Raw genomic sequence first — 26,725 nt, forward strand, 5'->3', positions numbered from 1 at the left:
AGTTCATGTCTCATCCTTTCATCTTTCCTTTTATTAACTCAGACACATCTCATTTTGTTGCCTCTCAAAATCATGTCTACTTCCTTGAAGCATGCCCTGGGCTTTCTAGACTTTGTTAACGCCTCTCCCACACCTTATCATGTCGTTGATACTGTGAAAAATCGGCTCGTTCAAGCAGGTTTCACTGAACTCTCTGAAAGGGTCAATTGGGTAGGCCAGTTGAAGAAAGATTCTAAGTACTTTGTCACCAGAAATACCTCTTCCATTATTGCTTTTACCGTCGGTGGCATGTATGAGCCAGGTAATGGAATTTCGATAGTTGGAGGTCATACTGATTCGCCTGCTCTTAGAGTCAAGCCTATCTCCAACATCTCGAAGGAAGGTTACAAAGAGGTTGGTATCGAGACTTATGGTGGGGGTATATGGCATACCTGGTTTGATAGAGATCTTTCCATTGCTGGGAGAGTTTTTGTCACAGACCCGAAGACTGGTAACTGTGTTTCTAAGTTGATCAAGATCGATAAACCATTGCTAAGAATTCCCACTCTCGCTATCCATTTGGACAAGGAGAGGGCTAAATTTGAGTTTAATAAGGAGACACAATTCCGTCCAATTGCTGGTTTGGAGAAAGCAGAAGATGCTAAGAAGGAATCAAAAGAAACTGATGATGTCTCTGCTGAGTTCCAATCTATCAAATCTGTCGTGGAGAGACACAACAAGGATATGATCAACTTGATTTCGTCTAAACTTGACGTCACTCCAGAGCAGATTGAAGATTTTGAGTTAATCCTCTACGACACTCAGAAATCCTGTCTCGGAGGACTCAACGATGAGTTTATTTTCTCTCCAAGATTGGATAACCAAGTGACCTGCTATTGCTCGATCGAAGGTATCATTGAGTCTAGCGTTTCGAACCAACTCTCCAACCAATCAGGAATTCAGATGGTCTCGTTGTTTGATCATGAAGAAATTGGTTCGCTCACTGCACAAGGTGCCAATTCATCGTTTCTACCTGACATCTTGCATAGAATCACAAAACTTACCTTTAATCCAGATGTCGACCTCTGCTCAGAATTACCATCGTCCTACTTCTGGACTGCCATGGCCAAGTCGTTTGTTATCTCTTCAGATATGGCTCATGGTGTGCATCCAAACTACTCGGAAAAGTACGAAGCACTCAACCGTCCAAAGCTTAACGATGGTCCTGTCATTAAGATCAATGCCAACCAGAGATACGTAACTAACTCGGCCGGAATCGTTCTTTTGAAGAAGATTGGAGCCTTATCAAAGACTCCACTTCAGTTATTTGTTATCCGTAATGATTCTCCTTGCGGTTCTACCATTGGTCCTATGGTGGCTGCTAAGTTAGGTATCAGAACGTTAGACATCGGTAATCCTCAACTAAGTATGCATTCCATCAGAGAGACATGTGGTTCTGCAGATATTGAGAAGTTAGTCAATTTGTTTGACGCTTACTTTGAGAACTATAGTACTGTCGGGCCAACGATTTTGGTTCAGTAATACTTACTATCTCTATATCTAAATGAAAAGACGTATAGTAAAAATAGGAAAATAAAGTCAAGTTGAGGCTGAATTTTTCTCCTTTATATATTTCAACTTCTTCTTGGTGGCCACTTTCTTTATCATGCTTGTGGATTTTGTATGTTTAGTGTGCCTGGTTGCGGTATGTTCGGCCAATACTGTCTTTCCCTCATTGTTTTTTTCATACAAACTTGTACCGGGGCTCAGAGTGTCTGTTGATCACTCGGATCAAATGCCTTTCAGTCTTCCCGAAGCAGAGTCTCTTCTCACCAGAGCTTTCGAACAGTGTCTGTCGAATGGCTATATAATTGCCAATGTTCCAGGATTAAAGCTTGAGGACTTTGCTTCGTTTGATTCATTTCAACATATTCGAGATCAAATGACAAAATCAAGCACGATTCTGAGCATGCCCAACGTGCTATCAAACAGTGAAGGAGATACATTGGATCTCAACCGATTTGAAAGTGTATTGAGCGTCCATTGTAATGCCAGAATGCACTATATTGATGGTGTTGATGAGGATCAGATACCACGATATAGGGATACTCGTACCAGGGTCATTAGAGTGGACTTTCCGGCATTGAGTAGTAATGCCACCGATGAGAACAGAAACAAAAGGCTCCAAAATTACGATGAGATGATTATGAAGATCATTAGGGAGATGCCTACTCCTTCCATTTCAGTTCTCTTCACAACCAATACAACCAAAGAAATAGATATCGACGAAATTACAGATAAGAATAGTATCATCAGGGAGAACGAAATCCCAGCCAATCCAAAAGTGATCAGCTTAGATATGAGAAACAAGGTGAGGACTTCCAAGAGGATGATCTTCCCGGATATTACGGTGTTCGATAAGAGTCGATACTTTGAGTATGAGCGGAACGAAAAGGGAGAGAGAGGCGGGTTAGATAAAGACACTGCTAAAAAGCAGTCTAAAGATGATACTTGGTTGAAGAGAAAGAAGAAGAAGATCGTCAAGAACAAGTCGCTCTACCGGTTTGGAGAAGATGATAAAAAGACTACATCTGCTTTGGCTAATCAGGATTTTGTCCACGATAACGCATTACTGATTGTGTGTATGGCGGGAATCTTCGCATTTATTGTGTTTTTCGATGTCGTAAAGATCGGTTTCACAATGCTGAAGAAGGTGGTGTCTACAAGCAAGAGAAAGTCGGAGTGAACCCCTGTGTCTTCCGCGCTCATCTGGGCCCACTGGGCCCACTGGAGCCACCGGGGCCACCGGGGCCTTCGTGGATTCTTCCCTTTTTTACTTTTCATATTCTTTCAGCAGCTCTACAACTTCTCCAACTACATAAAAATATTGAACTCTAACATTATTCATCCATCACCAGCATGGTCTGCAGAACTTCTCTATCCAAGTTTGCCGGAAGGTGCTTGCGAAGACAGCTATCATCAATGCCCAAAATTGAGGTTAGTGATGAGATCCGGCAGGCCGTACGCGAGCGGAGGCCGGTTTTGGCTTTGGAAAGCACCATCATTACTCATGGTTTACCCTACCCTGCCAATATTGAGATGGCCGCTAATGTGGAGCAAATCATCAGAAATCATAATGTTGTTCCTGCTACTGTTGCATTTGTTCGTGGTGTACCCAAGGTGGGACTTAGTAAGGAGGACTTGGAGCAGGTGGCTGATAACACTTATCCACGGTACAAGATCTCTAGAAGAGACATTCCGTACGTAATGAGTGAGAAGCTTACAGGTGGTACTACTATTGCGGCTACTATGATTCTCGCTTACAAGGCTGGTGTGGATGTCTTTGCAACCGGTGGTTTGGGTGGTGTCTCCAGACCATATGAATTGATGGACGTCAGTGCCGATCTTGACGAATTGTCAAAGACTCCCGTTAGCGTTGTGTGCTCGGGCCCTAAATCCATTTTGGATGTCGGTAGAACTATCGAGTATTTGGAGACTAAAGGTGTCCCCGTGTTCACCTATGATGATGGTCGGTTCCCTGGAGGAACCCAGAGGTCCCTTAATATTCCTGGTTTTTATACTCGTGATTCCGGAATTGCATCTCCTTTCATGTTTAATGACTTTCACACTGCTGCAAATGTTATTTTCAATGGTAAATACTCCATGCAGTTGAATAATGGTTACGTTTTCTGTATTCCTGCACCCGTTGACATCGCTCTTTCTAGTGATTATATAAATGGTGCCATTCAGGACTCGTTATTGGATGCCCAGAAACTTAATGTAAGAGGCAAGAGCCTCACTCCATTTTTGTTGGAGAAAATCAACCAATTGACGCATGGTGAAAGTGTGAAATGCAATATCGCATTTGTCAAGAACAATGCTACTATCGGCTCTCAAATTGCCTGTGAATTGGCTAAATTGAAGCAGGAGAACGAACCAGAAAAGTCGTCCTTAACTCCTGTACAACTGCCTGGGCCTGTCATCACAGCCTCTTCTTCCTCTGCTGCCTCTGATGCATCGCCCCCGACTTTCAATCGCTCTGCTGTCATTGGCTCGCTGTCTCTAGATTCCACTAGTATTATCAGATCTCAAAACAGTCTCAAGATGGGCGATTCTAATCCTGGTAGCACTACACATTCCGTCGGAGGAGTGGGTTTCAACGTCGCACTTACGTCCACTGCCTCTAGTAGGATGGGCGCAACGTTGTTCATAACCGCTTTGAATCTGTCTGATTCTGCTGGTAAGTATGTTATGGAGACTATGGAGAAATATGGATTGCCCAAGCAGGGATTGTGCAGTCTAGATGACAAAAAAACAGCCCAGTACACCTCTATTCATGATGCTTCTGGAAAGTTGATAGTGGCATGTGCTGATATGGATATTGTGGAATGCTTGCCAAAAGATTATGTCATTGAACTGCTGGCGAAATACAAGCCTTCATGTGTGTTGATGGACTCCAATATATCCATCGAATTAATGAATGATGTGCTGAAATATACCTATGAGAACGGTATTAAGCTTTTTTATGAACCAACTTCGGCTGTCAAGGCCTACAAACTCGGTAAGGCCAATGTGCACTGCTTCCCTGACCATGAGGTGAATTTGATGACACCAACAGTGGCCGAGTTAGGTGCTATCTTTGAATCATTCAGTGCCAATGGTAAGTTCGAGGATCTGGACTCTTGGTTTCCTATATTAGACATGTTATGTCTTGATAAATTGAGACAGCAACTTGAAGTTGCTTCTAGAAAGTTACCGTTCTTGGATAGATACTCGGAAGACGGTGTATTTCAGCAGGCCTTCAATATTCTCCCATACGTGCCTAACATTCTCATCAAGGATGGCCCCCGTGGAATTTTATTGATTCAATTAATTGACAATGCGTCGGAAGCAGTGAAACTCATGGATCAATATTCATTCAACTTTAAAGCACCATCTCAGACCGAAGCGTCTATGACTTTGGTGCAAGAAGGATCTCCCATGTCACATAACTTAGGAGTTATCGTGCAACATTTCCCCGGTTATAAAGTAGCTTCAGAAAATATCAAAAGTGTTACGGGAGCAGGTGATTCCATGGTCGGTTACATTCTTGCTAAACTATCAGAGAATCAGAATTTATCCTTGAAAGATTTAGCTAATCCTGAAAGAGAGAAGATCATCATGAACTCACAGAAAGTGGCTTGCTTTAGTCTTGCTAGCAGTACGGCTGTGAATTTTGAGGAGATCCAACATTTAGACGAATAGATGGATGATCACTTATATTTAATTGAGTTGTAGAGTTTGGGTTTCCATTGGGTCCCTATTGGCACCCGGTAGCCGCTGGCCCTGGCAGAAAAGAAAAGACGCGACACCGTGTAAATGAGATAGATGACTGGTCCGTCTCAACAGACTCCAATTTTTTTTCCAATTTTCCAGACTGGGGAATCTTCTTAGTATGCAGAACGAAGATTCTCCGAGATTTGCTTCTAATGTTTTATCAACTAATCTTCTTAAATATATCATTATTTCTGTATCAGAATGAGCATCGACAAGTTGGTTATTGGACCAGGAAGAGTAGAGACTTTGACTGAAGATGAGGAGAAGAAATTGAAGCAGGTGTGGGCCTATCTCTTGAACTTCTTCGGATATAAGGTTGTTCAACCGGGTGCTTACCGGTCGATATCGCGAAGACCTACGGTGACAAGTTCGATCGTGAGTAATGACAGCAAGAAGAAAAATAAGGGACTCATGGGGAGATTTAAGATGTCGTCACTTAAGAGAAGTAAGTCGATCGAGAAGTTGGAGAGAGTTCTATCGCATCACTCGGCTAACTCTATGACCGAGGATGGATTTGTTATTCACAAATGTTTCAAAGGTTTGGATAATAACGACATGTACAAGGCTTTCTGGGGATTTCTAAGACACGATACACCAGACAACCTTATTCTTCGTTTTGTAAGAGCTCGTAAATGGGATGTCGATAATGCCATGGTGATGCTGACCAATACAATGAAGTGGAGATGCTATGAGGGTAAGCCTGATCAAATCATGATTAATGGTGAGCTCGGGTGTCAAAAGGATGGAAAGGAGGGTTTTATGTATCAGATGCGTGTGGGTAAATGTCTTGTTCACGGTCACGACAGAAAAGGCCGTCCTCTTGCCAATGTGAGGGCCCGTTTGCATCATTCTTCCGATCAGACAACTGAGGAGATTGAGATGTACACTATGATGGTAATTGAAACTGCCAGATTAATGCTTACTGAACCGGTGGATACATGCGATATTGTCTTCAATTTGTCCGGTATGACCATGTCCAATATGGATTATGGTGCAGTGAGTTACATGGTGAAATGCTTTGAGGCACACTATCCTGAGTGCTTGGGTATATTGTTTGTTCATAAGGCTCCTTGGATCTTCAGTGGTATTTGGAAGATCATCAAGAACTGGTTGGACCCTGTGGTGGCCTCCAAAATTGTTTTCACCAATACTGTAGAAGACTTGGCCAAACATATTGATAGAAAGCACATCCTCAAGGAGTTGGATGGTGACGATGATTTTGAGTGGAACTATTTGGAGCCCACAGAGTCTAAAAATGGCCTTCTAAGCGATAATAAAGAAGAAAAAGAAGCTGTTGAAGAGGAAAGAAAGCAAATCATTGCTAGATTCATTCAGAAAACTATTGAATGGATCGAGGCACCAGATGATATCACATCCAAGAACTTGCTCAAGGAGAAAATCCAGATCGGCAGAGAACTTGGCGACAATTACAAGACGCTCGATGGTTACATCAGAAATAGAGGTGTCTACGACAGATTGGGTGACATCACTTTCAAAGTGGCCACTGATTAACCTATCGTTTGTCTTATACATTTACTTAAATATTAACTTAATTTAGCTTTCAGAATACTTTCACCAATGACCATATTTCAGGTTACTTTTGTCGTCACTAAGCCGGGAAGAGAGACCAACAGACGGTTTAGTATTCAAAGAGATCTCTGACTCGACGTCTTTCTTCTTTTTGTATGCTGGACCATCTGTCAACAACCTTCTGCCCCAGTTTCCAGCAGCAGTGCTTCCTGTTTCATCTCTGCATTGCTTCAAGAATGGTAATAATGCGGTACCACCAGTTCCCTTTAGTTGCATACTCTTCTGTGGGGCTCTACCCTTTGCCAATCCTGCTCTGATAGTTTTGGCACCTTCGGAACCGAGATTTTGCGACTTCTGTGCCTGAAGCACAATATAACGAGTGACAATCTGAATATGTTTATCTCTAAACGTCTTCATCATAGCCACTGCTGCATTATATGAGAGAAGTAAGTCTGGATGAGACAATGCACGTGATGTAACATAATCCCTTATGATGTTCACTTTGGCTAAGTGATTCAAAAACTTGGCATGCTTTCCGGGCATATATTTCTTCATCTCGTTCATGAATGCGTTTTCCGAAGAGTTGGATGATGATTCTCCAGTGGAATAATGGTTAATATTCAATAGCAAATCCAACGTTTGAATCAATGAAGACTGGGCATTGGAACCTCCTGAATACAACTTAGGTTCTTGAAGATCACCGTAGTAAACACCTTTCAATCCAACGTCTTGCATATTCTTCCAGCCAGCCAAATATGGCCTTAATTCGAAGTAAAATACGTGGGGGTCACACATTTCTTGCATGCTCATCAAGACTGTACCCAAATAATCTATGTGTTCGGCCAAAGCCTGAACACAATCCCTGACTTTATCCGGTTTGTCCTGTCTGGCATACTTTATAGCATCCATACCGGTGGTAATGACAGAAGCACCTTTATACTCAAAATAAATACTGACAAGATAGAACCAACACTCATCCAAAGATCCAGTAAAAGTATTGATTACCTTCAAATTGTTAAGGAAATCCTCAAGAGTGGCATCGTCTTCTTCGGGGATGATTTTCTCCCAGTTCCACAGCACCAAACCAGCATAGGTAGCAATTGGAGGAAGTTCCAAATGAGCAGATACTTTGATCCAGGCATCTGCAATTTGCTTGGGCAACCTGTCAGTCGTTTCATTGACTCCCCATATATAGGCATGGGCAATGTATCCCAATACTGAGTATGCCCGTCTATACTCACTCTCAGAAGTTAGATGCTCACACGTCAAGTAGGGTAACTTATCTACCATTGATCTGACGCGCCTTGTCAATAATAACGCTGGTAAGTTTTTGACAATACGTTCCCAAGTTTCATAATAAGGGGGCAAATGGTTCAAGGGGATCTCCTCAGGGAGAAATCCCGTCTTCGGCGAAACATCGTAGTCCTCTAAATTGGGTAGAGGGTAAGTGTAAGAATTCATGTATCGAGACAGCACTAGATGAAAAGCTCGATAAACGGGAAAGATTGAAGAAATACGAAAGAAACAATAAAAAAGAAGGAGAGACAAATAACGATATTTAGGTCTTTCTTGAAGATGACTCCCTGATTACTCCTTATTTAGGCACACAATAAAAGAAGCGGAGCCAAGTTCACGAAATTGGTTTTTTTTTCGCCCGATCAAGTAACTGCTCTGGGGCTGACCTGACCCTTTTTGGTTTTCTGGTGGAGGAATACTAAAACGATGAGTGGGTGAAAGGAATGGATTATTTATGATGAATAGACTCAGGGCATTTTGATGATTAAAATGGTGCATTGGTATGTTGGAAAACAGATGATAATTATGATTTATTTGTTAAATGCCAAACCATACTCAGATGGATTACAAAAATAATTAAAGTATATATCTAGTATTGAAAAATAATCAAAGAATGATATTGTATACAACTATACTAAATGACTCTGTTTATGCATGCAATACAATCATCTTATTGTGAATACCTAAATTGATCTCCTCTCTTGGTTGTCGAAATTCTCATTCTTCTAGAAACTCCCGTCCTTCTAGAAACTCCCATTCATATACAACACATCAAATGTCATGATATATATTTTCAAGACGATCGTCGTTGGGGCAAGTCTTTATTTTAGAGGAGAAATCTGAGAAAATGGAGTAGATCTGATTAATAACCACTTCTTGATCTGCTTATTTGCAACGATATGTCTGATTCTGAGGAATCGGGTCCTGATCTCGTTGAAACCGAAAGGCTGACGCCACCACCACCAAGCGATGAAGAACTTTTTAAGCCATTTAATATGATTTCTGGCTGCCAGGTATACGTCAACAAAAATGGCAAGTATCAACTAGCAGAGGTACTGGGAAATCAAGTACAAAAAGACGAGACAGTTTATTATGTCCACTATGTCCTGTATAACAAAAGATTGGACGAGTTGATTTCTCTCGACAAAATTGATTTCCACAGACCGATGTATCCACCGAAGCCAGCGGAAAGAAAGGAGAAAAGGCACAAGAAGAAGAGTAAGAAGCGAAATAACGATGTTAAGAAAAATACAAGAAGTACCACAGCTGACAAATCGTTGAAGGAGGACGAAGTAGATTTGGATAATTTGAATGTACAAGGTATAATCAAGGATGGTGAGAAAATGAGTCGGACAGACGAGCTCGAAAAGCTTCGAACTAGCGGTTCTATGATGCAGAGCGATGTGCACGCCTTAGCACGGATGAGGAACTTTAACAAGGTGTATATAGGGAACCATGAGGTAGAACCATGGTATTTCTCGCCGTATCCTGTGGAATATACGGAAGACGGAGTGCTTTATATTGATGACTTCAGCTTGAAATACTTTTCTTCAAAGAAACAGTTTGAACGATTTAGAATGAAGTGCACTTTACGTCATCCTCCTGGAAATGAGGTATATCGAGACAGCTATGTATCATTCTTTGAGATAGATGGTAAAAAGCAGAGAACATGGTGCAGGAACTTATGCTTATTGTCGAAGCTTTTCCTTGACCATAAGACGTTGTACTACGATGTTGATCCTTTTTTATTCTACTGCATGACTAGAAGGGATGAATACGGCTACCACTTGGTGGGGTATTTTTCCAAGGAGAAGGAGAGTACTGACAGCTACAACGTAGCATGTATCTTGACTCTTCCGCAGTATCAAAGACACGGCTTTGGTAAGTTGTTAATTCAGTTCTCGTATGAGTTGTCGAAGAAAGAGGGCAAAGTGGGGTCTCCTGAAAAACCCTTGTCGGATCTTGGTCTTCTATCATATAGAGCATATTGGACAGAGACATTGGTGACTCTTTTGATTGAAAACAAATTAACCGATGTCAGTATCGACGAGATCTCGCAGATGACCTCGATGACTACCACAGATATTCTTCATACTCTTCAGACTTTGAACATGCTCAAGTATTACAAAGGCCAGCATATAATCTGCGTGAGTGATCAGGTGAGCTCTGCATACGATAAGCTGCACAAGAAGAAAAAACACAAGCTTGATTCGACCAAGTTGATATGGAAGCCTCCTGTTTTCACTGCTGCTCAGCTCAGATTTGGCTGGTAGCTTTATGTACTATATTCGTAAATTAAACTAACAAAATGATATACGATGCTCCTTTTGTTCCATGGCACTTGCTGCTACCGCACTAGGAACCTTTATTCCACAACAGTCCCCCCAAGTGGAATGGACTTCATGGCAACAGCTGTCTTCCTCAATACCATCAGCATTATTCTCTTCAGATGCAGCAACACCGTCTGGACATGGAAGTATGGAGCCAAAGAAAAAGTGTTGGACAACGGGAAGTTTGCTCAACACTTCAGCGTCATACATCTTCACCATTCCTTCCTCGATCTTCTTCCATGTCTTGACACCACTTATATCATCAAGCATGGGAGAACTCTGACGTAACGATGTGACTCCAGTTTTAGTCTTGTTGATAAAATCGATGCATGCAAAATATAAATATTTTTCCTTGAACTCTGCCACATAGTCAAGATTATGAATGCTCAAGGGACGAGGTCTCTTAAGAGGAGAGAGTTGAGCTGCACCAAACAGAAACGGCAAAAAGTGATAGTCATCCAATCCCCAAACGCCATGTGATCCAGCTGGTTCAAGCCAGTACTTCATTTGAAGTTTCCGCATTGTGGTTATGTAACGGGCAAACACTTTAAGTACCACAGACTTGTCATATTCCTTTGATTCAAAGTATCCGAGATAATCTAGGCAATAGAGAAAGCAGAGAAAGTTTAATTCATGACCAGAGCCATAGTCTATTCTTATTTTATCACCAAACGAGTTTATCAAATAAGTCCTGAGCTCAACTATGCAATTGTCTTGCAAGTGAATGTGGTTCTTAATCAGCTGATCTGCTTGATGTGAAAAATCATCGCAGAAATCCCGAAATTCCACCTTACCAAATCGACTCGTGCTATGCTTTTCAATTGGATGACTATCTGAAATTCTATCAATGTCATCCAATAGATCCAACAAACCCTGAATAGACTCATTGACTGGAAGGCTCTTATCAGTCAGCTGTAGACCATGTACAGACTTGGCCAATCTAGTCATAAAGTTCAAAATAGCATCATGAGTAGGTGACGATACAAACTTTGCGAGGTCTGCTTCGCTATGAAGTCTTTTCTGGGGTTTGACAAAAACAGTCATAAAGAAAAGTGTAGATTAGAAGACATCAAGAAAAGGCGAAAAATGATGATGCTTTATTTACTCTTTTATCCTTACATGGATTGCATAAATGCATAAATACATAATTTCATATTATTAAAGCTAATCGTCTAATCAACATATCAATGCTCAGGCTTCTTTCTTGTCTGATTCTGGCTCATCAAGAGAAAGTGGAATGCCATCATTGATATTGACAACATCTTCCGGAGCCAAATTAGACTTTGGTCCATGGAAGTACTTATACTTGTAGAGGAAGTAATAAGCTGCAGACAAAAGCCAAACACCACAAGAAATAACACAGGTGTAATTCATTGTTGAACCATCGACATCTTTAGTTGAGGGAAACATGGAAATGCAGATAATAAATGCACCCCAGGCACAAGAAATCCACGAATTGATGACGGACCATCTCTTTCCAAGATAAAACTTTCCAGGAACAAACCGGTCTTTACCATAAGTCAATCTCATAAAGATAGGAGTACACCAGGCAAGGTAATTTCCTGAGACGGCAAGAGAGAAAAGAGCAAGAGATGCTGCTGAACCTGCCAAGCAAAGACATCCCAAGCAGAGACCCACAATGGTAGCGAATATCACTGCTCTAATTGGAACTTTTAATCTCTTATTAACAACCTTCACTATGGAAGCAAATGGTAAACCATCATCACGTGCAAAAGCCCACACCTGTCTAGACAAGGCGGTCAAAATAGATGATCCCATAAGCCATTGACACACAGCCATTAAGGCCATCATAGCAATGGCCCATTCACGTCCCAAAGAATCATAAATAATTTGAGCCATCGGGAAGCCAGTATCACTGTCTAACACTACACCAATATCGCTGTTAATGCAGGCATTAGTACAGACAATGATGAAAAAGCCAAGAATTCCACAGAAGCTAATAGAGCTGATGATACCTATCGGGACACCGAAAGATGCATTTCTTGCCTCTTCGGACATATGAACACAGGAATCAAATGCGCCAATGGTCCAGACTGCTGTCATCATGGAAAGAACAAATTGGAAACCAATCGGCCAGTTAGAGAAGTTTTGAACTTTAGCAAAGATGAATTCCCCATCGTTGAAATGATGGAGATTATTGGAAGTACCAATAGGTAAGGCAATCAAATAGAGAACAATAAGTCCGGTGTTACAGATAGCAGAAGTTGTCTGAAGCCAAGCAATGTGCTTAGACGAAAGACACGTACAGATGGCCTGAGAAATGATGCAGGCAGCAAATACACCGTAAAGCTTACCGTTTGTGATCTCAAAGTTACCATCTTGAGCTATAAACACTGCAGCCAAAATCTCCTCGGCATTTCCATAAGCGATAGAAACCAAACCGGAACATAAAGCCATCGAGTTACTCATTCCAATCACATAAGCAATTGGAACTCTGTATCCTTCAGGAGAATAATGAAATGTCCAGTAGTAAAGTCCACCCGAAGTAGGAATGGATGAAGAAAGTTCACTCATACTCATTCCTATCGATAAAATAAACACAGAAGAAACCAACCATGACCATAGGAAACCACCTGAACCTGCAGAGTATCCCGTTAAAGCCATAGAAGAAATAGATGGAAGCAAACCCATAATGGAGTATGCAATACCAAAGACTTGGAAGGTTGAAAAGGTCCTTTTCAACTCCTGCTTGTAGCCAATCTCTGCCAACAAGTCTTCATCACCAATAGTATTTTTAGCATCGATACAACGAATAACAGACTCGGTGGACCTAATGGCCGTTAACCGGGTGTGTATAGGGCTCTTAATAGAAGTAATAGGGTTGAGAGCCATGATCGAACTATGCAGTAGGTAGTAATAATTATGTAGATATCTACTTTCTTAACTGCGGATCCCAAAATATATATGCCTAAAATGAAGACTGCCTTGATGATAAGAAGATCAGTGTTTGAAAGATAGTGAAGAATAGAAACAGCCGCTAAGGTGCAAAAAACGAAATTCTGGTAGCTGATTATGGTCTTAGAAATCTCAAAGTAGACTTAAGGCTCAATATATTGAGATAAGGGAGCAGAACGCTAAGATGTCTCAGTCTCCTTTCCTTCACTGTGTCTCTTCATGAGAAATGATTGGTGGCTTAACGGTTTTCTGTTTAACTGCAGGTTCGGCATCATCGTTGATATCACATTTTTTCAACCTGCAGCTCTTATCTATGTTTCTTTTTTTGGTAACCAATATCGGTATAATTTCTTTTGTTTCTGACCTTATTGGGAAAGTTGTAGCGTAAACAGCGAAATAAAACAGCAGATGTTTCCGATTGAAAATGCCAAGCAGCCAACGGTCAGGTAACCTGAGATGCCAGAAGCCAAGGAGCCCTAAAGTCCGAAAGCCAGTAGCTAAGGAGAAAAACCCAGGAAGCTACAAAGCCAAAAAGCCAATCAGTGAAGAACCAGAGATGCCAAGCCGCCAATCAGCGGGAAAACCAATGAGATAAAAACATCAAACGGCTTTGACACAATATGACCACAAAAACACCGAAAGTGGAAGCAAAATTGCAAATCAGTAAAAAATACGGTGCGGCAAATCAGTTACCCGCTAAGATACGGAGCCGCTGGGTTGTTCAATAGGTAAATCTAATATTAAACATAGAAATGTAGATGGACCAAAAAGAAGAAAGTACACATAGTTTTATAGCCGCTTAGGCCTGGTCAGGGTGCAAGACAGTCGCAAACGAGTACGGCTTGTAGGCAATACCCTCACCCTCGAAGTATTTAGACATGGATTCGACCCAGTGCAACCTCAAAGCATGAAGCATGGCAGAAGTACCTTCCATAACCACCAAGATACACACAGTAAGAATGAACCAGAGAGCGAACATGAAAAATATGAAGAAGATACCGATAATTCCCGAGAAGTGAAAACTGGCACCAATGGTCATCGTCCACAACACAGAGGAAAGCTGTGCATGAGCCAAAGATAAGGCCCACAAACGTAAATAAGATGCTGTATGTGAGACAGAGTTAAGACAGAATTCGATGGTATGAATCACCTGGTTGATCATAATGTCGCCGAAAGCCTGCTCTTCCACGGGCTCTGAGTCGTCAAGATGCAAGTTGGACAAGAGATTGTTGGAGTTTGTGCCTTCACTATGATCGTCACCCTGGCCATTTGGCAAGCTGATATACTTCTCACTATGCGTGTGCCTGAACCACAACGGTTTAATCAAAAGCATGCAAGGAACACAGATGAGCGCCAACAAAAGAAGGATCACCTGCACGGTGGCTTGTCCTGGATATAGCTGATTGTCAATAACGCCGGGAGATAAAAACATGTTGATGAGCATGTTCAACAAACTTGGAGCGGGCTTACCAATAGCTACCCAATCAACGCACCACTTGTAAACAATACAGATAGATAAGTAGCCAAATATAGCATGCAAAAATATGAAACCGGGAATGAAGTTACCGATAATCTCGACGGGCCTGTGAAAGTAAAGTGCGTTGACAAGTGAAAACATGTACGAATAGGACATGTGGATGAAACCAATAAGAACGGAGAGCTTCATTTTGTATGAATTGGCAAAAAGTAAAGCATTTTCTGCACCGTGCCACATAGGATCCAACCCAATTGCATAGACTCCAGTCTGATGGGAAGTGATAAGGTCACCTTCTTTCCATTCAAGAGGCCACTTCCAACCCGAGGTAAACAAAGACATGGATAGCGAGTACACATCATTGTACACAAAACCAGTGTACATGGAAAAAGCTCCCATGAGTAGCACTATATATCTACCATAGTAGGCCATATCGAAGATCTCATCCCTCTTCATTTTGGATATAGGATCTTCGTATATAACAAGCATAAGAGCAGCTAGGAACATAAGAAAGCCATGACCCATATCACCAAACATAATAGCAAATATGAAGGGGAAAGTGGCAATTGTGGGAAGACCAGGGTTGACTTCACGGTAAGTAGCAGTACCATACGAGTCACACATCGCCTGAAAGGCCTGGGTAAATTTGTTGGTCTTAAAATAGGTAGGGGGAGTTCTAGTCGTCTCTATCGTGTTCATAATAATAGGAATAGAGTCATCAGAATTACCACCACTCGCACTATTAGAGATCCTTGAGAACCTGGTGGACATCTCATCAAGAGAAGCCTGAATACGTGGCAAGTCGTCTTTAGGAACCCAACCTTCTCCAATCAAGCACTTCCTACTCATATCGTAGTAGCACCTGTTCATGATTTCGTAGACGGACTTTTCGAGTTTGATAGCCGTCCACCAAGCATCGAGCTCCGGAGCAACAACGCGTAGCTCGGTTTCCAAGGTTCGGTCAGTATTTTCCAACACTGTGGTAACGTCAGTTAGCTTCTGGTTGACGACAACTTTCTGGTTCTGACGGTTCTTATGATCTGGGTCAACAAAATAGAGATCCGCATCCAAGGACTCGCAAATCTTCGAAATTCTAGACATAATCAGCTCACCATGAGAGAAAATAACAAAGCAATCCTTATCGACAAATTCCTTTGATTTAGGATCGAACATCTTCTCTGGAATCTCAGTGGTCTTCATAAATAAATTACCTCTAAGAACACGCCACAAGATTTTTTCAAGAATAGGCACTTTAATTCTTGTGATAACACCTGTGATGAAGTTACCGATACGACTAACGTCGCCATCTTCAGCGGAGATGTCATTGTTGTTGGCATCATTCAAGTTGATGAGGTCAGAAGTATACGAGCGATCAAAATAGCTATCCGTAGAATTGAGTACTTGCTGATACTGTTTCAAGTCCATTTGCCTCTTAAGTAGACCTTCGGAGGCTGTTGATAGCTCAGTAATTCGGTCTTCCAACAATTGAGCATTGGAGCAAGCCTCGTCCAACTGGGATGTAGACATAATGTTGGCATGCGATATCTCATTCTTCCCAGTGAAGCTTTCTGTCATCTCAATACTTCTACGATCCATGGCATTTTTAAGAATTCTGTACTCTCTTTCAACGTTGTCCATGCGACGTATCTCGCCAACAAAGGACCTTTGAAACTCGTTGACCTTACTATTCAAGTCTCTAAACTCGACAAGACCCAAGGAACCAAGAGAATAAAGAGTTTCTCGGCCGATCTCGGCAGGAATGTAGAACTGAATCATTGACATTTCCGCAGAGCGAAACATCGCTTCTTCTGGCATCTTGTGGCAATGAAGAGTGGAAGAAGACTAGAATAAGATTCGAAGAAGACATCACAATGGCGCTAACAAAATTTCAAATTTGCAGCCATCGAGAGACGGTGTAGGGATGCCAACTAAATTCTGTCAGCGGAGACCTCGCTCAGCCCTGCGTCAAGCTACCGCCTCATAGGTTTATTTACTACTGTTTTTTCTGTGCGTCTAAAGAGGTAAAAAATATATCTGTATCAAGTTACCTCCACTTGTTAATCTAAGTTTACATCTTTCTTTCCTCAATGAGTTATCAACGCCCACCTGTACCGCCTCCGAGCTACCAAGAGCAGGCGGAAAACGTCTTTCAGCAACCGGCTCCTCAGTCTGATTACAATTACAATTACAATTACACTCCGAACTACAACACTAAATATTCCAGACCTGAAGGGCGTCCTCCCAGCAATGGTCAATCTCAGCCTAATCAATTTACACCTGGTCAAATGAACGGCGCTAATGCCAACGATGAGAAGTACAACTTTGAGTCACCTCCGACTCCTAATGCAGGAGTAGACAATTTTGACGAAGCATTCAAAGTGGATAAGCCTAAATGGAACGATATTCCCTTTATTTTCTTGTTCCTTGCCACTGTGGCTGGCTTTGTGGTCGTTGCTGTCATAAGTATTTCTTATTACCATTCACATACTTCATACTACGGGACAGGAATTCACAATGGAATAGAAAGCTCCACAATGAATAGCAACTCGCTCATTGTCTTTGCCATTGTTGTTTCCGTGTCTTTGGTTTTCTCCGTTTTGATCCTTCTTATCGCAGGCAGGTGGCCTTCTATGTTTATTAAGACTGGTCTTGTTCTCAATGTAGCGTTTGGATTAGCAACCGCTATCTATTACTTGGTTGTTGGCTATTATTCTGCTGGAATCGTCTTCCTCGTTATTGCTGTACTATTCAGCTTTTGCTACTATTCTTTAAGATCCAGAATCCCCTTTAGTACAACCGTGTTAAGAATAGTCATTGGTGTTATTAAGAAATATCCAAGCTGCTTCATTGTAGGAATTATCGGAATGCTACTTATGGGAGGATTTTCCTATTTGTTCATTGTCACTATCGTCAGTGTCTATGCTAAATGGGGTGATAACTCTGTTCCTGAGAGTTACGATCAATCCAAGTTGATTGGTTTGCTCGTGTTTGTTTTCTTTGCGGGCTATTATATCACCGAGGCTCTAAGAACTACTATCCATGTGACTCTTAGTGGAATATACGGTACTTGGTACTATCTCTCGAAGAGTGATGCCGGTATGCCAAAACATGCAGCATTGGGATCGTTTAGAAGAGCCATGACCTTCTGCTTTGGCTCCATCTGCTTCGGTTCTTTGCTTGTGGCATTGGTTCAGTTATTGAGACAGCTTATCAATATAGCTAAACTGCAGGCTCTAGGTAATGGTAACGGATTAGCTTACTGCCTTCTTATCGTTCTTGACATGTTTGCATACATTCTCGATTTCTGTCTTCGTTACTTCAATCACTATGCTTACTCGTACATTGCTTTGTACGGTAAGAGTTACTTGAAGTCTGCCAGAGACACTTACCACATCTTCAAATACAAAGGATTTGATGCGTTAATGAACGACTGTATTATTGATACCGCATTGGGCATCTATTGCTTCTTTGCGGGCTTTCTCGCTGCATTCACTTCATACATGTATTTGAGAAAAACAAAGCCTGCCTATAACACCGACGGTTCATACTATGCACCAATAGTGGCGTTTTCCTTTGTCATTGCCATGCAAGTTTGTAATGTAGTTACCACTGTGATCACATCAGGTACTGCCACATTTTTCCTCTGCTTGGCCAAGGATCCAGAGGTGTTCAAGGTCAGTTACCCTGACGAATTTGACGAAGTGTTCAGAAATTACCCACAAGTCTTGTTAAAGGTTCAGACTCCTGACCGTTGAAATATATGCAGGCTGAGCATAATAATCTATGTAATCAATTAATATTCGAAGTTTACTCTCAATTCCAGGAGTAATAGTTACGTCATCTTTATCGGGAGCAGCCGACATACTGCGGTCAGTTTCGGCAGACCAAAAATAGCAAAAACCAAAAGCCACGGCAGCTAGTAACCGTTTTTAACGGAGTTAGGGTGGGATAAACACAATTGCCAAAAAAGTTTAATGAAAAGAGGATGTGCCAGCCAATAGGTACCCTTCGGGACCCTGCCAAGAGTTTTTTTACCACGGGAGAGAATCTGCATGATGGGTTGCCTTAAAGGGCAGCCGAATGCAAGAAAAAAAAGAAACGTTTGAACAAACTCGGGGCTTAGGAAAGATAACACAGAAAGATTCGGCAGCTGAAAAGTAGTTTATAGCAAACGATGGAAAAGTATACATGTAGTGCCCAGTGATATTTTCACCTGCTATCACCATGCAGTCCCCTGTAGCACCAAGTAGCACTAAGTAGCCACAACAAGTTACCATTTCATGTTTGCTAGTTCAGGGCCTTGCCCAAGAACATTTCTTTTTAGTAACCCTGAAAGGATGTCTTATGAAGTTCTATATTTGTTTTGAATACTGAGCATTATAAGCCTGCGCCTTCCCTGCCCACAATAAACAACGTGTCATATCACGGTAGTTGGACTCTTTGTGGAGATCAATAGAATATGCCAGCCAATCAAAAGTGGCACGCCCCTCGTTATATTTTTCAAAAACGTTTTCTTGGCGTTCCGAGGCGGATCTCTTCAATTATATAAATCCATGACAGTCGCATTACTCTTTGACCGGAACCGGTATTTCAATTCTGTTTTGACTTTAGAACAATTCATACTTTCCAGCAGTGATTTTGATACAATTTTTTAAATAGCAGATAATAAGGAGCACCTGAAGTCTTCTTCCCACTTCCGTGCGTTCCGAAAGATCACAATTTATTAGTTGAAGCGCCAAGAAAAAAAAGAAAAGCAGACTATATCCGACCGCCAAGAAGAAAAGAAAAAAGGAACCCCTTATTATCAATCGATTTCCTTGTACCACCCGTTGTGCCTTTACTGTTACTACTTTTTTTTCTTCCTACTTGCTACCGGTCAATCACTTATATTACTTTTTCGGTATTGAAGCACAAATCTACCCAACTATACAGACAAAATGGCCGAAGTTGCCTATCTGAATCCGAAATTTCCTAATCACTCTACGGAGTCAATGCTAAATTCATCCTCCACTACTCCTGATTATGACACAGGTACTGCTTCCTCGTTCCAGATAAGGACAGAAGTCCGGCCTTCGTCGAATTTATCATCTACTGCTCCTATTCAGCAATGGGCATTACCCTTTCCATCACCTTCTTCGACACTGCAAAAACAACCCGAACCGATGCTTCCGTCAACTGAAAAATACCAGTCTTACTCATTTCCTCCGCAGATTCATTCAAATAGCCACCAAAATCTTCCAAGATTGAGTTTGGTTTTGAGCAAGATTCAATCCGAGCAGAGACTGCCCCTTCCTGTTCCTGCTTCCTCATTTCCATTTTCTCTGGGCCATTCACAGCCTTTACAGCAGTCATGCCGGACACCAGTTACTTATAACAATCAACCATATTCAAGGGACGGTGCAAGCAGTGTGCCAATATTGGATCATTCAAATCCATCATTGTCCTCTTCTTCTACAGTCCTCAGTACTTATCCCTCTACTCAAAGCTTATATATAAGGTCAACGTCACCTCGCATGACAAGCTCATCAACGTCTTCCAATTCGTTGTTGCCTGAGAATGATGATAAAAAAAGTAAGTCTGCGAATCATCGGAGATACAGTTGCAAGACATGCATGAAGTGTTTTACAACATCAGGTCACTTGGCAAGACATAATCGGATTCACACTGGTGTGAAAAATCACATTTGTCCATTTGAAGGCTGCAATGCAAGGTTTTCAAGACAGGATAACTGTATGCAGCACTACAAAACACATATAAATGGCAAGAAATCCCGAAGAAGATCGAAACAGGGCTGACCTAAAGCTCATCATTAATGCATCTTTACTATAGTACAAGTACCCACTACTTAGATTTTTTCTTTCTCGAGTCGTATTTTCATTTTTTATCTACTTATCGACCTCTTTTTAATATATATGATTCATATTTGGTTGATTTTACTATAATTCACACTGAAATGAAAAAAAACCAACTCAGTTTAGCTCAAGCTGCTCAAACTATATTTCCGGTAACTATGATGTAACTAATTTCGGTAATGGTAATTTCGGGAGATCCGGCAGGGACTGGGCGGTTGAACCACCGAGTGGGGCGAATGCACAAATCGCCGAGGTACGAATGGGGAATGAAGTTGGTCTCAGATCAATAGATCTCCCGTACAACTCTTAAAGTTTTAAGAACAATTTCTGTAAGGTTTCCTAATGGGCCTCAGTTTAGCCCTCCTGCAGCATACCCTGTCTTTTTCTCTTGCTACTCGAGACCCTTAAATCTGGTAGGATGAGACCTAGCAAAAAAAAAGGAATTATAAGCAAAAACAAAAAAAAAAAGAATTATAACGAGATGTCAGGTGTAAAGATGCGGTACATCATTGCCATCACCGTAGACACCACCGTGGCAAGGGAAAAAGTTGAATTACCATTCATCAACATATCATTTGATTAAATCTGGTTTGAGAGGGTGGACGCCAGTTTGGAATAATAATGCAGTACTGTCCATAGGGGTGCACATGAGACCACCTTGAAAAAGAATGGAGAAAAAAAGAAAAAACAAAATCAGGGGTCTCAAATGGAGTAAAGATAGAAAAAAGTAGAGTGAACGAGAGAAAATCACCCAATTTACATCAAGGACTTGAATTGAGTCGAGAATCACTTCGCTCACTAGGATTGTAGTAACGTTGAAGAAAAATACTGATACCTTTGGTTGAACCAGAATAACTATCCAGATTCGAGATGAGCACGCACCATTGCAGTCATACAGATAGCCATTACAAATCTTGTTGAGCTGCTGGACATGTCCAAATTTAAACGAGGAAGGATTCGGCGCGAAGCTCGTTAAAATTTGAATTTGTAAATTTTCAACTGGCTATACGAAAAAATCGAATGAGTTGATATCCTCCAGATATGATTTATAACGAGGATTGTTTGCAGTCGGAGATAAACAGATCTCTTATTCCTCTTTGATTTATTTAACTGCTTTTCGTTGTTTCCCCTCTTAACCTTAGAAAACTACTTCTATAACAAGCCTGCTTAATCTACAAAATGTCGAAAGAATCAATGAGAGTTCAGATGGAGAAGTTGATAAGACAGAAGCAAAAGGAGATCTGTGCGGGTCTCGAATCTGTTGAAACCAAGAAATTCCATCCTGATGAATGGAAAAGAGGTAAAAATGGCGGAGGAGGAAGATCAATGGTTTTGGCAGATGGCTCGACTTTTGAGAAAGCCGGTGTCAACATTTCTGCCGTTTACGGTGTTCTTCCACCAGGTGCTATCACCAGAATGAAAGCTGACCATAGAAACATTAAGACACAAGATGACGGTACTGTTAAGTTTTTTGCCTGCGGTTTGTCCATGGTGATCCATCCTTGGAACCCACATGCCCCAACCATTCATTTGAACTATCGTTACTTTGAGATAATGAACCCTGACGATTCTACTCAAACTTGGTGGTTTGGAGGAGGCGCTGATTTGACTCCTTCTTATCTTTATCCTGAGGATGCTAAAATGTTTCATGCAAAGCACAAGGCTGCATTGGATCCTTTCGGAAAGGATTTGTACCCAAAATTCAAAGAATGGTGTGACAAGTACTTCTGGATTGATCACAGAAGTGAAGCCAGAGGTATTGGAGGTATATTCTTTGATGACTTTGATGAACTTCCAGCCCAAGAGTGTTTGAAGATGTGCGAGAGTTGTTTTGATGCATTCATTCCTTCTTACGTTCCAATTATCGAAAAGAGAAAGGATATCAAGTATACCCCAGAAGAGAAGCAATGGCAGCAGGTCAGAAGAGGTAGATACGTTGAGTTCAATTTGGTCTATGATAGAGGTACTAAATTTGGCTTACAGACCCCTGGTTCTAGAGTTGAGTCTATATTGATGAGTATGCCCAAGACTGCCACCTGGTTATACGACTACGAGCCTGAAGAAGGTTCACGAGAAGCCGAATTGTTGAAGGTTACCAGACATCCAATCAAATGGGTTTAGAGAGAAAATGTATGCCCAGCTTGTAATTTCGTCACTTCCATTTTACTGTCTCACTACAACTGCCTTCTATACTTGTTTACTTATTTATATTAATGAAAAGATATGATTGTCTAGCCTGTTTGATCTCATGCGTTCATGCATCTTTCGGCCTTACACGTTCTTGATGCCCAGATGGGGATACGTCCTGCGTTATTTTCACCGTTTCTTTTTTTGCTTCATTTCGTTTCGTTTCGTTTCGTTCCGGCTTGTTTCGCTTCGCACTACTTGAACTTTCTGGATCGGTTTTCTGGAATAGATACACTTTAATTCTTGATTTGCCGGCATTTTTCTTCTTCTGCCCACCGTTGACTAAACATGTTGTATAGGCATCTGCCCAGAAGAAGGCGATGTGTGAGTATATTTATCGTTCTATGCTTGGTCAATATACTGTTCTTTATAATCTATTCATTATATCATAGACCGCAGCAGACACTCTCGGATCTCCGAACGTCCCTCCAATCAAGGATAGATGATCCAGATATATTACTAAAGGAATTAGAGAAGAGTTTACCACAGCTCACGCTTGCAGATGATTATACTAAATACTGGAAGTATTTTACGGGTCTCCATGACTATAAGGTTGATCTCAACGCAGAGGAATACCGAAAAGTGCGGTCTGAGAGACATTTCTTTGACCCGAGAGTGACACTTGCTGTGTATGCTCATCATATTCGGAAGCAGCTGGCTGAAGGTGCCTACGGGAGCGGCGTAGATTCCGTCCATGTACCATTTTCTTGGCAGGACTGGGTTGATCTTTCTGATTTAAATGTCTACTTGAGGTTTAAAGAAGATGATAAGCCCTCATGCAGGGATTTTCTTGAATTTGGTGTACATTATAGTCCCCTAATCAAGGGTATGCATACCAAAGATAAGACAAAAATCGATTTTGACGATGCGTTCTTCAACAGACAACCATGCACGGATGACGCTGACTACGAGGGACCAACAGATGAGAAACTTCTTCCGGGATTCAACTTCCAGGGCCGCTGCTTTGCATCATGGTACTTGGAGAAAAAAATTCAGGCCAAATCAATTGTTCTTTCCTCTTTACCACTACCAAGCTCTCTCGTTTTCTTATCAAAGAATGGAATATACGAGACTGGGTTGTCTCAGGATGAAACTATGCTGGATAGCGGTTTGTTCGATGAGTTCGTAGAGGATACAACTGACTCAAAAACGGGCTCATTACTTGTAGATCCTATCAGTGAATACAAAGAGCTTCAAAAGGTTGCCGATGTTACCGAAAAGGGATTAGACTTTGACTCTTTGCTCTCCCGAAGTACAAACTACCAGTACGAAATACCCATGGATGAATTTTACTACGATTATAATGGAATAATAGACAATCTCACAGCTAAAGAAGATTCTCTTACAACCAAGGAATCTCGCCATTTACAAAATCTCAAGTATTCAAGATCGCTTAATCCAGACCATCTCAGTAAGTCATTTAGAGAGGTGGAACTTACTTGGTCTCAAAGCTTTCACGGCCACAAAATAACTGAAAATGGAGCTCATTATGATAGTCGGTTTTTCGGCGGCTTTTTAACCGAATCTAAGGTGAATGAATTTGATAACGTTGACGTCAAGCGCAAGTTGATCTTGCACAGAATGTTGCATACATGGTTACAATTCACTTATAAGACAGGAATCGTGTCTATTCTCGCCCACGGCTCTTTGCTTTCGTGGTGGTGGAATGGACTTGTATTTGAATGGGATTCGGATATTGATGTTCAGATGCCTATCATGGAATTAGACCGGCTATGCGCTGCCTATAACGGATCGCTAGTCTTCGAAGATGCCCAATTTGGATTCCACAAGTATTTTGTGGATTGTACCAATTCCATTACACATAGAGATAAGGGTAATGGAAATAACAATATTGATGCCAGATTCATCGATGTTGATAGTGGAATGTACGTTGATATTACCGGATTGGCCTTTACTGGTACGCATCGAATACCAAAGAGAATTCGTCTTCTCTGGCAAAATGATCCATCCAAATTTCAGGACCCCCACTACAAATATCAGCAGAGTATCACTGATAAGGAATTAGAGAAAGAAAATCTGTCTTTAGATAAAAGAGCGGTACAAATGTTACAGAAAAGGGGAAAGGCTATTGGAGAGAATGAAGGAGATTTTCACAGGAATTGCATGTTGCACGCTTTTAACTGCAGAAACAACCATTTCTATACTTATGAAGAGTTCTCACCTTTGAGGTTGTCATCCATGGAAGGTTCACCTGTTCTTATTCCTAATCAGTTTGAGGATGTTCTTCTGTCCGAGTACAAGAGGGGAATGACACGGAAGTCTTTCAATAAGAACATATACGTTTCGGATCTTCGCCTCTGGATGCCAATGGATACAATTAAGGGACGTCTCGGTAGAGAAACCAAGAAATTCTTAGAGCATAAATTGGTCGACTTTCTTTCCAACAACCGATTAAAATCTCTGGAGGAATTGCTAGGAGATGATGATATCATGAAGGAGTTTTATTTAACATACAAACAGACTAGAGCACATGTGAACGAGGTAGAACTTGTGGGGAAGATGAAGTCACATGAAATAACTGGAGAAGAGTGGGATCAGTTTCACTCATTAATGGAGAAGTACAAGGAATATACCAAACCAATGCGGAAAGATTATTATAACTATATGGCTGAAGTGATGGCTTTGGAAGATCATCAGCCAGTGCGTTTGAAGAACTTGGTAGATGAGGAAAGTTATGACGAAGTTGGGTTTTTCCTTCCTGTATTATATAGCATTTAGATAGAAAAAATATTGATGATCTTATCTACTAATTATGCAGAAGTGGTAGTAATAGCTCCTTGGTCGCACCAACCGTTTATGGGAAGACAATTGAGATACTTGCACCATTTGCAAGATTGAGAGGCTTTGGCACCCTTTATAGCAAAATTTCTCGACAAGAAGACAAAATAAAGTATGGTAAGAGCAAGCATAACAAGTCTAACAGATGACCATATCAAGAACTGAGGTCTTTTACGTATATCCAAAAACTTTGCGTCTACTGGAATCTTGTCAGTGCCAAAGAATTCCGGTTTATAGACAAACTTTGGGTCATTGAGAAGTACCAGCCCCAAACTTATTCCAATCATAAAGCCACCGATATGAGAAAAGTTGTCTAAGCCAGGTAAGAAGCCCAAGAAAATCAGAATAATAATTTCAGCTAGAGATGCAAGCATCCAGAGCAAAAACGCTCCTCTAGTTCGAATCTTAATGCCGTAGTGTTCGCCGTTCTGGTTCATAAGAAGAAGAAGAAGGTTTGTAGAGATACATGATCCAAAGAGAGCCCCCGAGGCACCCATGGAAGCAATACCTATGGGTGTAAAGTTTGTACCAAGAAGGAATCCCGATATTCCAGATGCCATATAGATGACACCGTATCTAATAGATCCTATATACAACTCCACCGTGGATCCAACCATGATCTGAAGTAAAAAATTGAAGAATATGTGAACAAATCCAGCATGAATGAAAATTGCAGTAATCATTCTATACCATTGGTTGGGCTGCAAGTAGCCAGAAGAGTTTCTTTTGATAGAGGACAATCCGCAAAGCTCAGATAATGAACAAACTTCCGAGCTCACGCTTGTCGAATTGGGACAAGGCCACTCCAAGTCATCCAGGTCTGTAATTCCTGAAATAAAGGTCATACAAGGAGCGTATCTGGCTCCGACATTGATCTCCAAGAACGTTGAAGGCCCTAACATAGGATTGAAATAGGGCTTAGTCTGGAAGATCGTCTTGGTATAAACTCCCATTTTGATTAGTTCATAAAGAAACACTATTCCCTGTACCACGGTAACAAACAAGGTAAAATAAGGGATCCCATGAAACCTTTTACCCCATAGAAT

The 26,725-nt window shown here is 41.3% G+C and overlaps 13 protein-coding genes across 13 annotated transcripts; 8 read left to right on the forward strand and 5 right to left on the reverse strand.

Moving 5' to 3' along the window:
• Window positions 1-72: 72 nt before the first annotated feature.
• Window positions 73-1,521, forward strand: FOA43_000793 (uncharacterized protein; the record flags this gene model as incomplete). Its single annotated transcript, XM_038921119.1, has 1 exon — window positions 73-1,521. The coding sequence occupies one exon, from the start codon at window positions 73-75 to the stop codon at window positions 1,519-1,521; it is 1,449 nt and encodes a 482-aa protein (XP_038777047.1).
• Window positions 1,522-1,645: 124 nt separating this feature from the next.
• Window positions 1,646-2,725, forward strand: FOA43_000794 (uncharacterized protein; the record flags this gene model as incomplete). Its single annotated transcript, XM_038921120.1, has 1 exon — window positions 1,646-2,725. One exon carries the CDS (start codon window positions 1,646-1,648, stop codon window positions 2,723-2,725), a length of 1,080 nt encoding a protein of 359 aa, XP_038777048.1.
• A 236-nt stretch (window positions 2,726-2,961) lies between these two features.
• FOA43_000795 (uncharacterized protein) lies at window positions 2,962-5,223 on the forward strand (the record flags this gene model as incomplete). The annotated part of the gene is made up of 1 exon (XM_038921121.1): window positions 2,962-5,223. One exon carries the CDS (start codon window positions 2,962-2,964, stop codon window positions 5,221-5,223), a length of 2,262 nt encoding a protein of 753 aa, XP_038777049.1.
• Window positions 5,224-5,496: 273 nt separating this feature from the next.
• Window positions 5,497-6,807, forward strand: FOA43_000796 (uncharacterized protein; the record flags this gene model as incomplete). Its single annotated transcript, XM_038921122.1, has 1 exon — window positions 5,497-6,807. The coding sequence occupies one exon, from the start codon at window positions 5,497-5,499 to the stop codon at window positions 6,805-6,807; it is 1,311 nt and encodes a 436-aa protein (XP_038777050.1).
• Window positions 6,808-6,867: 60 nt separating this feature from the next.
• On the reverse strand, window positions 6,868-8,286 carry FOA43_000797 (uncharacterized protein; the record flags this gene model as incomplete). Its single annotated transcript, XM_038921123.1, has 1 exon — window positions 6,868-8,286. The coding sequence occupies one exon, from the start codon at window positions 8,284-8,286 to the stop codon at window positions 6,868-6,870; it is 1,419 nt and encodes a 472-aa protein (XP_038777051.1).
• An 830-nt stretch (window positions 8,287-9,116) lies between these two features.
• On the forward strand, window positions 9,117-10,394 carry ESA1 (Histone acetyltransferase; the record flags this gene model as incomplete). The annotated part of the gene is made up of 1 exon (XM_038921124.1): window positions 9,117-10,394. One exon carries the CDS (start codon window positions 9,117-9,119, stop codon window positions 10,392-10,394), a length of 1,278 nt encoding a protein of 425 aa, XP_038777052.1.
• A 27-nt stretch (window positions 10,395-10,421) lies between these two features.
• On the reverse strand, window positions 10,422-11,495 carry FOA43_000799 (uncharacterized protein; the record flags this gene model as incomplete). Its single annotated transcript, XM_038921125.1, has 1 exon — window positions 10,422-11,495. One exon carries the CDS (start codon window positions 11,493-11,495, stop codon window positions 10,422-10,424), a length of 1,074 nt encoding a protein of 357 aa, XP_038777053.1.
• Window positions 11,496-11,642: 147 nt separating this feature from the next.
• FOA43_000800 (uncharacterized protein) lies at window positions 11,643-13,304 on the reverse strand (the record flags this gene model as incomplete). The annotated part of the gene is made up of 1 exon (XM_038921126.1): window positions 11,643-13,304. One exon carries the CDS (start codon window positions 13,302-13,304, stop codon window positions 11,643-11,645), a length of 1,662 nt encoding a protein of 553 aa, XP_038777054.1.
• An 862-nt stretch (window positions 13,305-14,166) lies between these two features.
• FOA43_000801 (uncharacterized protein) lies at window positions 14,167-16,656 on the reverse strand (the record flags this gene model as incomplete). The annotated part of the gene is made up of 1 exon (XM_038921127.1): window positions 14,167-16,656. One exon carries the CDS (start codon window positions 16,654-16,656, stop codon window positions 14,167-14,169), a length of 2,490 nt encoding a protein of 829 aa, XP_038777055.1.
• Window positions 16,657-16,928: 272 nt separating this feature from the next.
• FOA43_000802 (uncharacterized protein) lies at window positions 16,929-18,596 on the forward strand (the record flags this gene model as incomplete). The annotated part of the gene is made up of 1 exon (XM_038921128.1): window positions 16,929-18,596. One exon carries the CDS (start codon window positions 16,929-16,931, stop codon window positions 18,594-18,596), a length of 1,668 nt encoding a protein of 555 aa, XP_038777056.1.
• A 3,276-nt stretch (window positions 18,597-21,872) lies between these two features.
• HEM13 (Coproporphyrinogen-III oxidase) lies at window positions 21,873-22,814 on the forward strand (the record flags this gene model as incomplete). The annotated part of the gene is made up of 1 exon (XM_038921129.1): window positions 21,873-22,814. The coding sequence occupies one exon, from the start codon at window positions 21,873-21,875 to the stop codon at window positions 22,812-22,814; it is 942 nt and encodes a 313-aa protein (XP_038777057.1).
• A 354-nt stretch (window positions 22,815-23,168) lies between these two features.
• Window positions 23,169-25,619, forward strand: FOA43_000804 (uncharacterized protein; the record flags this gene model as incomplete). Its single annotated transcript, XM_038921130.1, has 1 exon — window positions 23,169-25,619. One exon carries the CDS (start codon window positions 23,169-23,171, stop codon window positions 25,617-25,619), a length of 2,451 nt encoding a protein of 816 aa, XP_038777058.1.
• Window positions 25,620-25,651: 32 nt separating this feature from the next.
• On the reverse strand, window positions 25,652-26,632 carry FOA43_000805 (uncharacterized protein; the record flags this gene model as incomplete). Its single annotated transcript, XM_038921131.1, has 1 exon — window positions 25,652-26,632. The coding sequence occupies one exon, from the start codon at window positions 26,630-26,632 to the stop codon at window positions 25,652-25,654; it is 981 nt and encodes a 326-aa protein (XP_038777059.1).
• Window positions 26,633-26,725: the final 93 nt, after the last annotated feature.

The sequence above is a fragment of the Brettanomyces nanus genome, chromosome 1 (genome assembly GCF_011074865.1).
Source record: "Brettanomyces nanus chromosome 1, complete sequence".
Lineage (NCBI taxonomy): Eukaryota > Fungi > Ascomycota > Pichiomycetes > Pichiales > Pichiaceae > Brettanomyces > Brettanomyces nanus.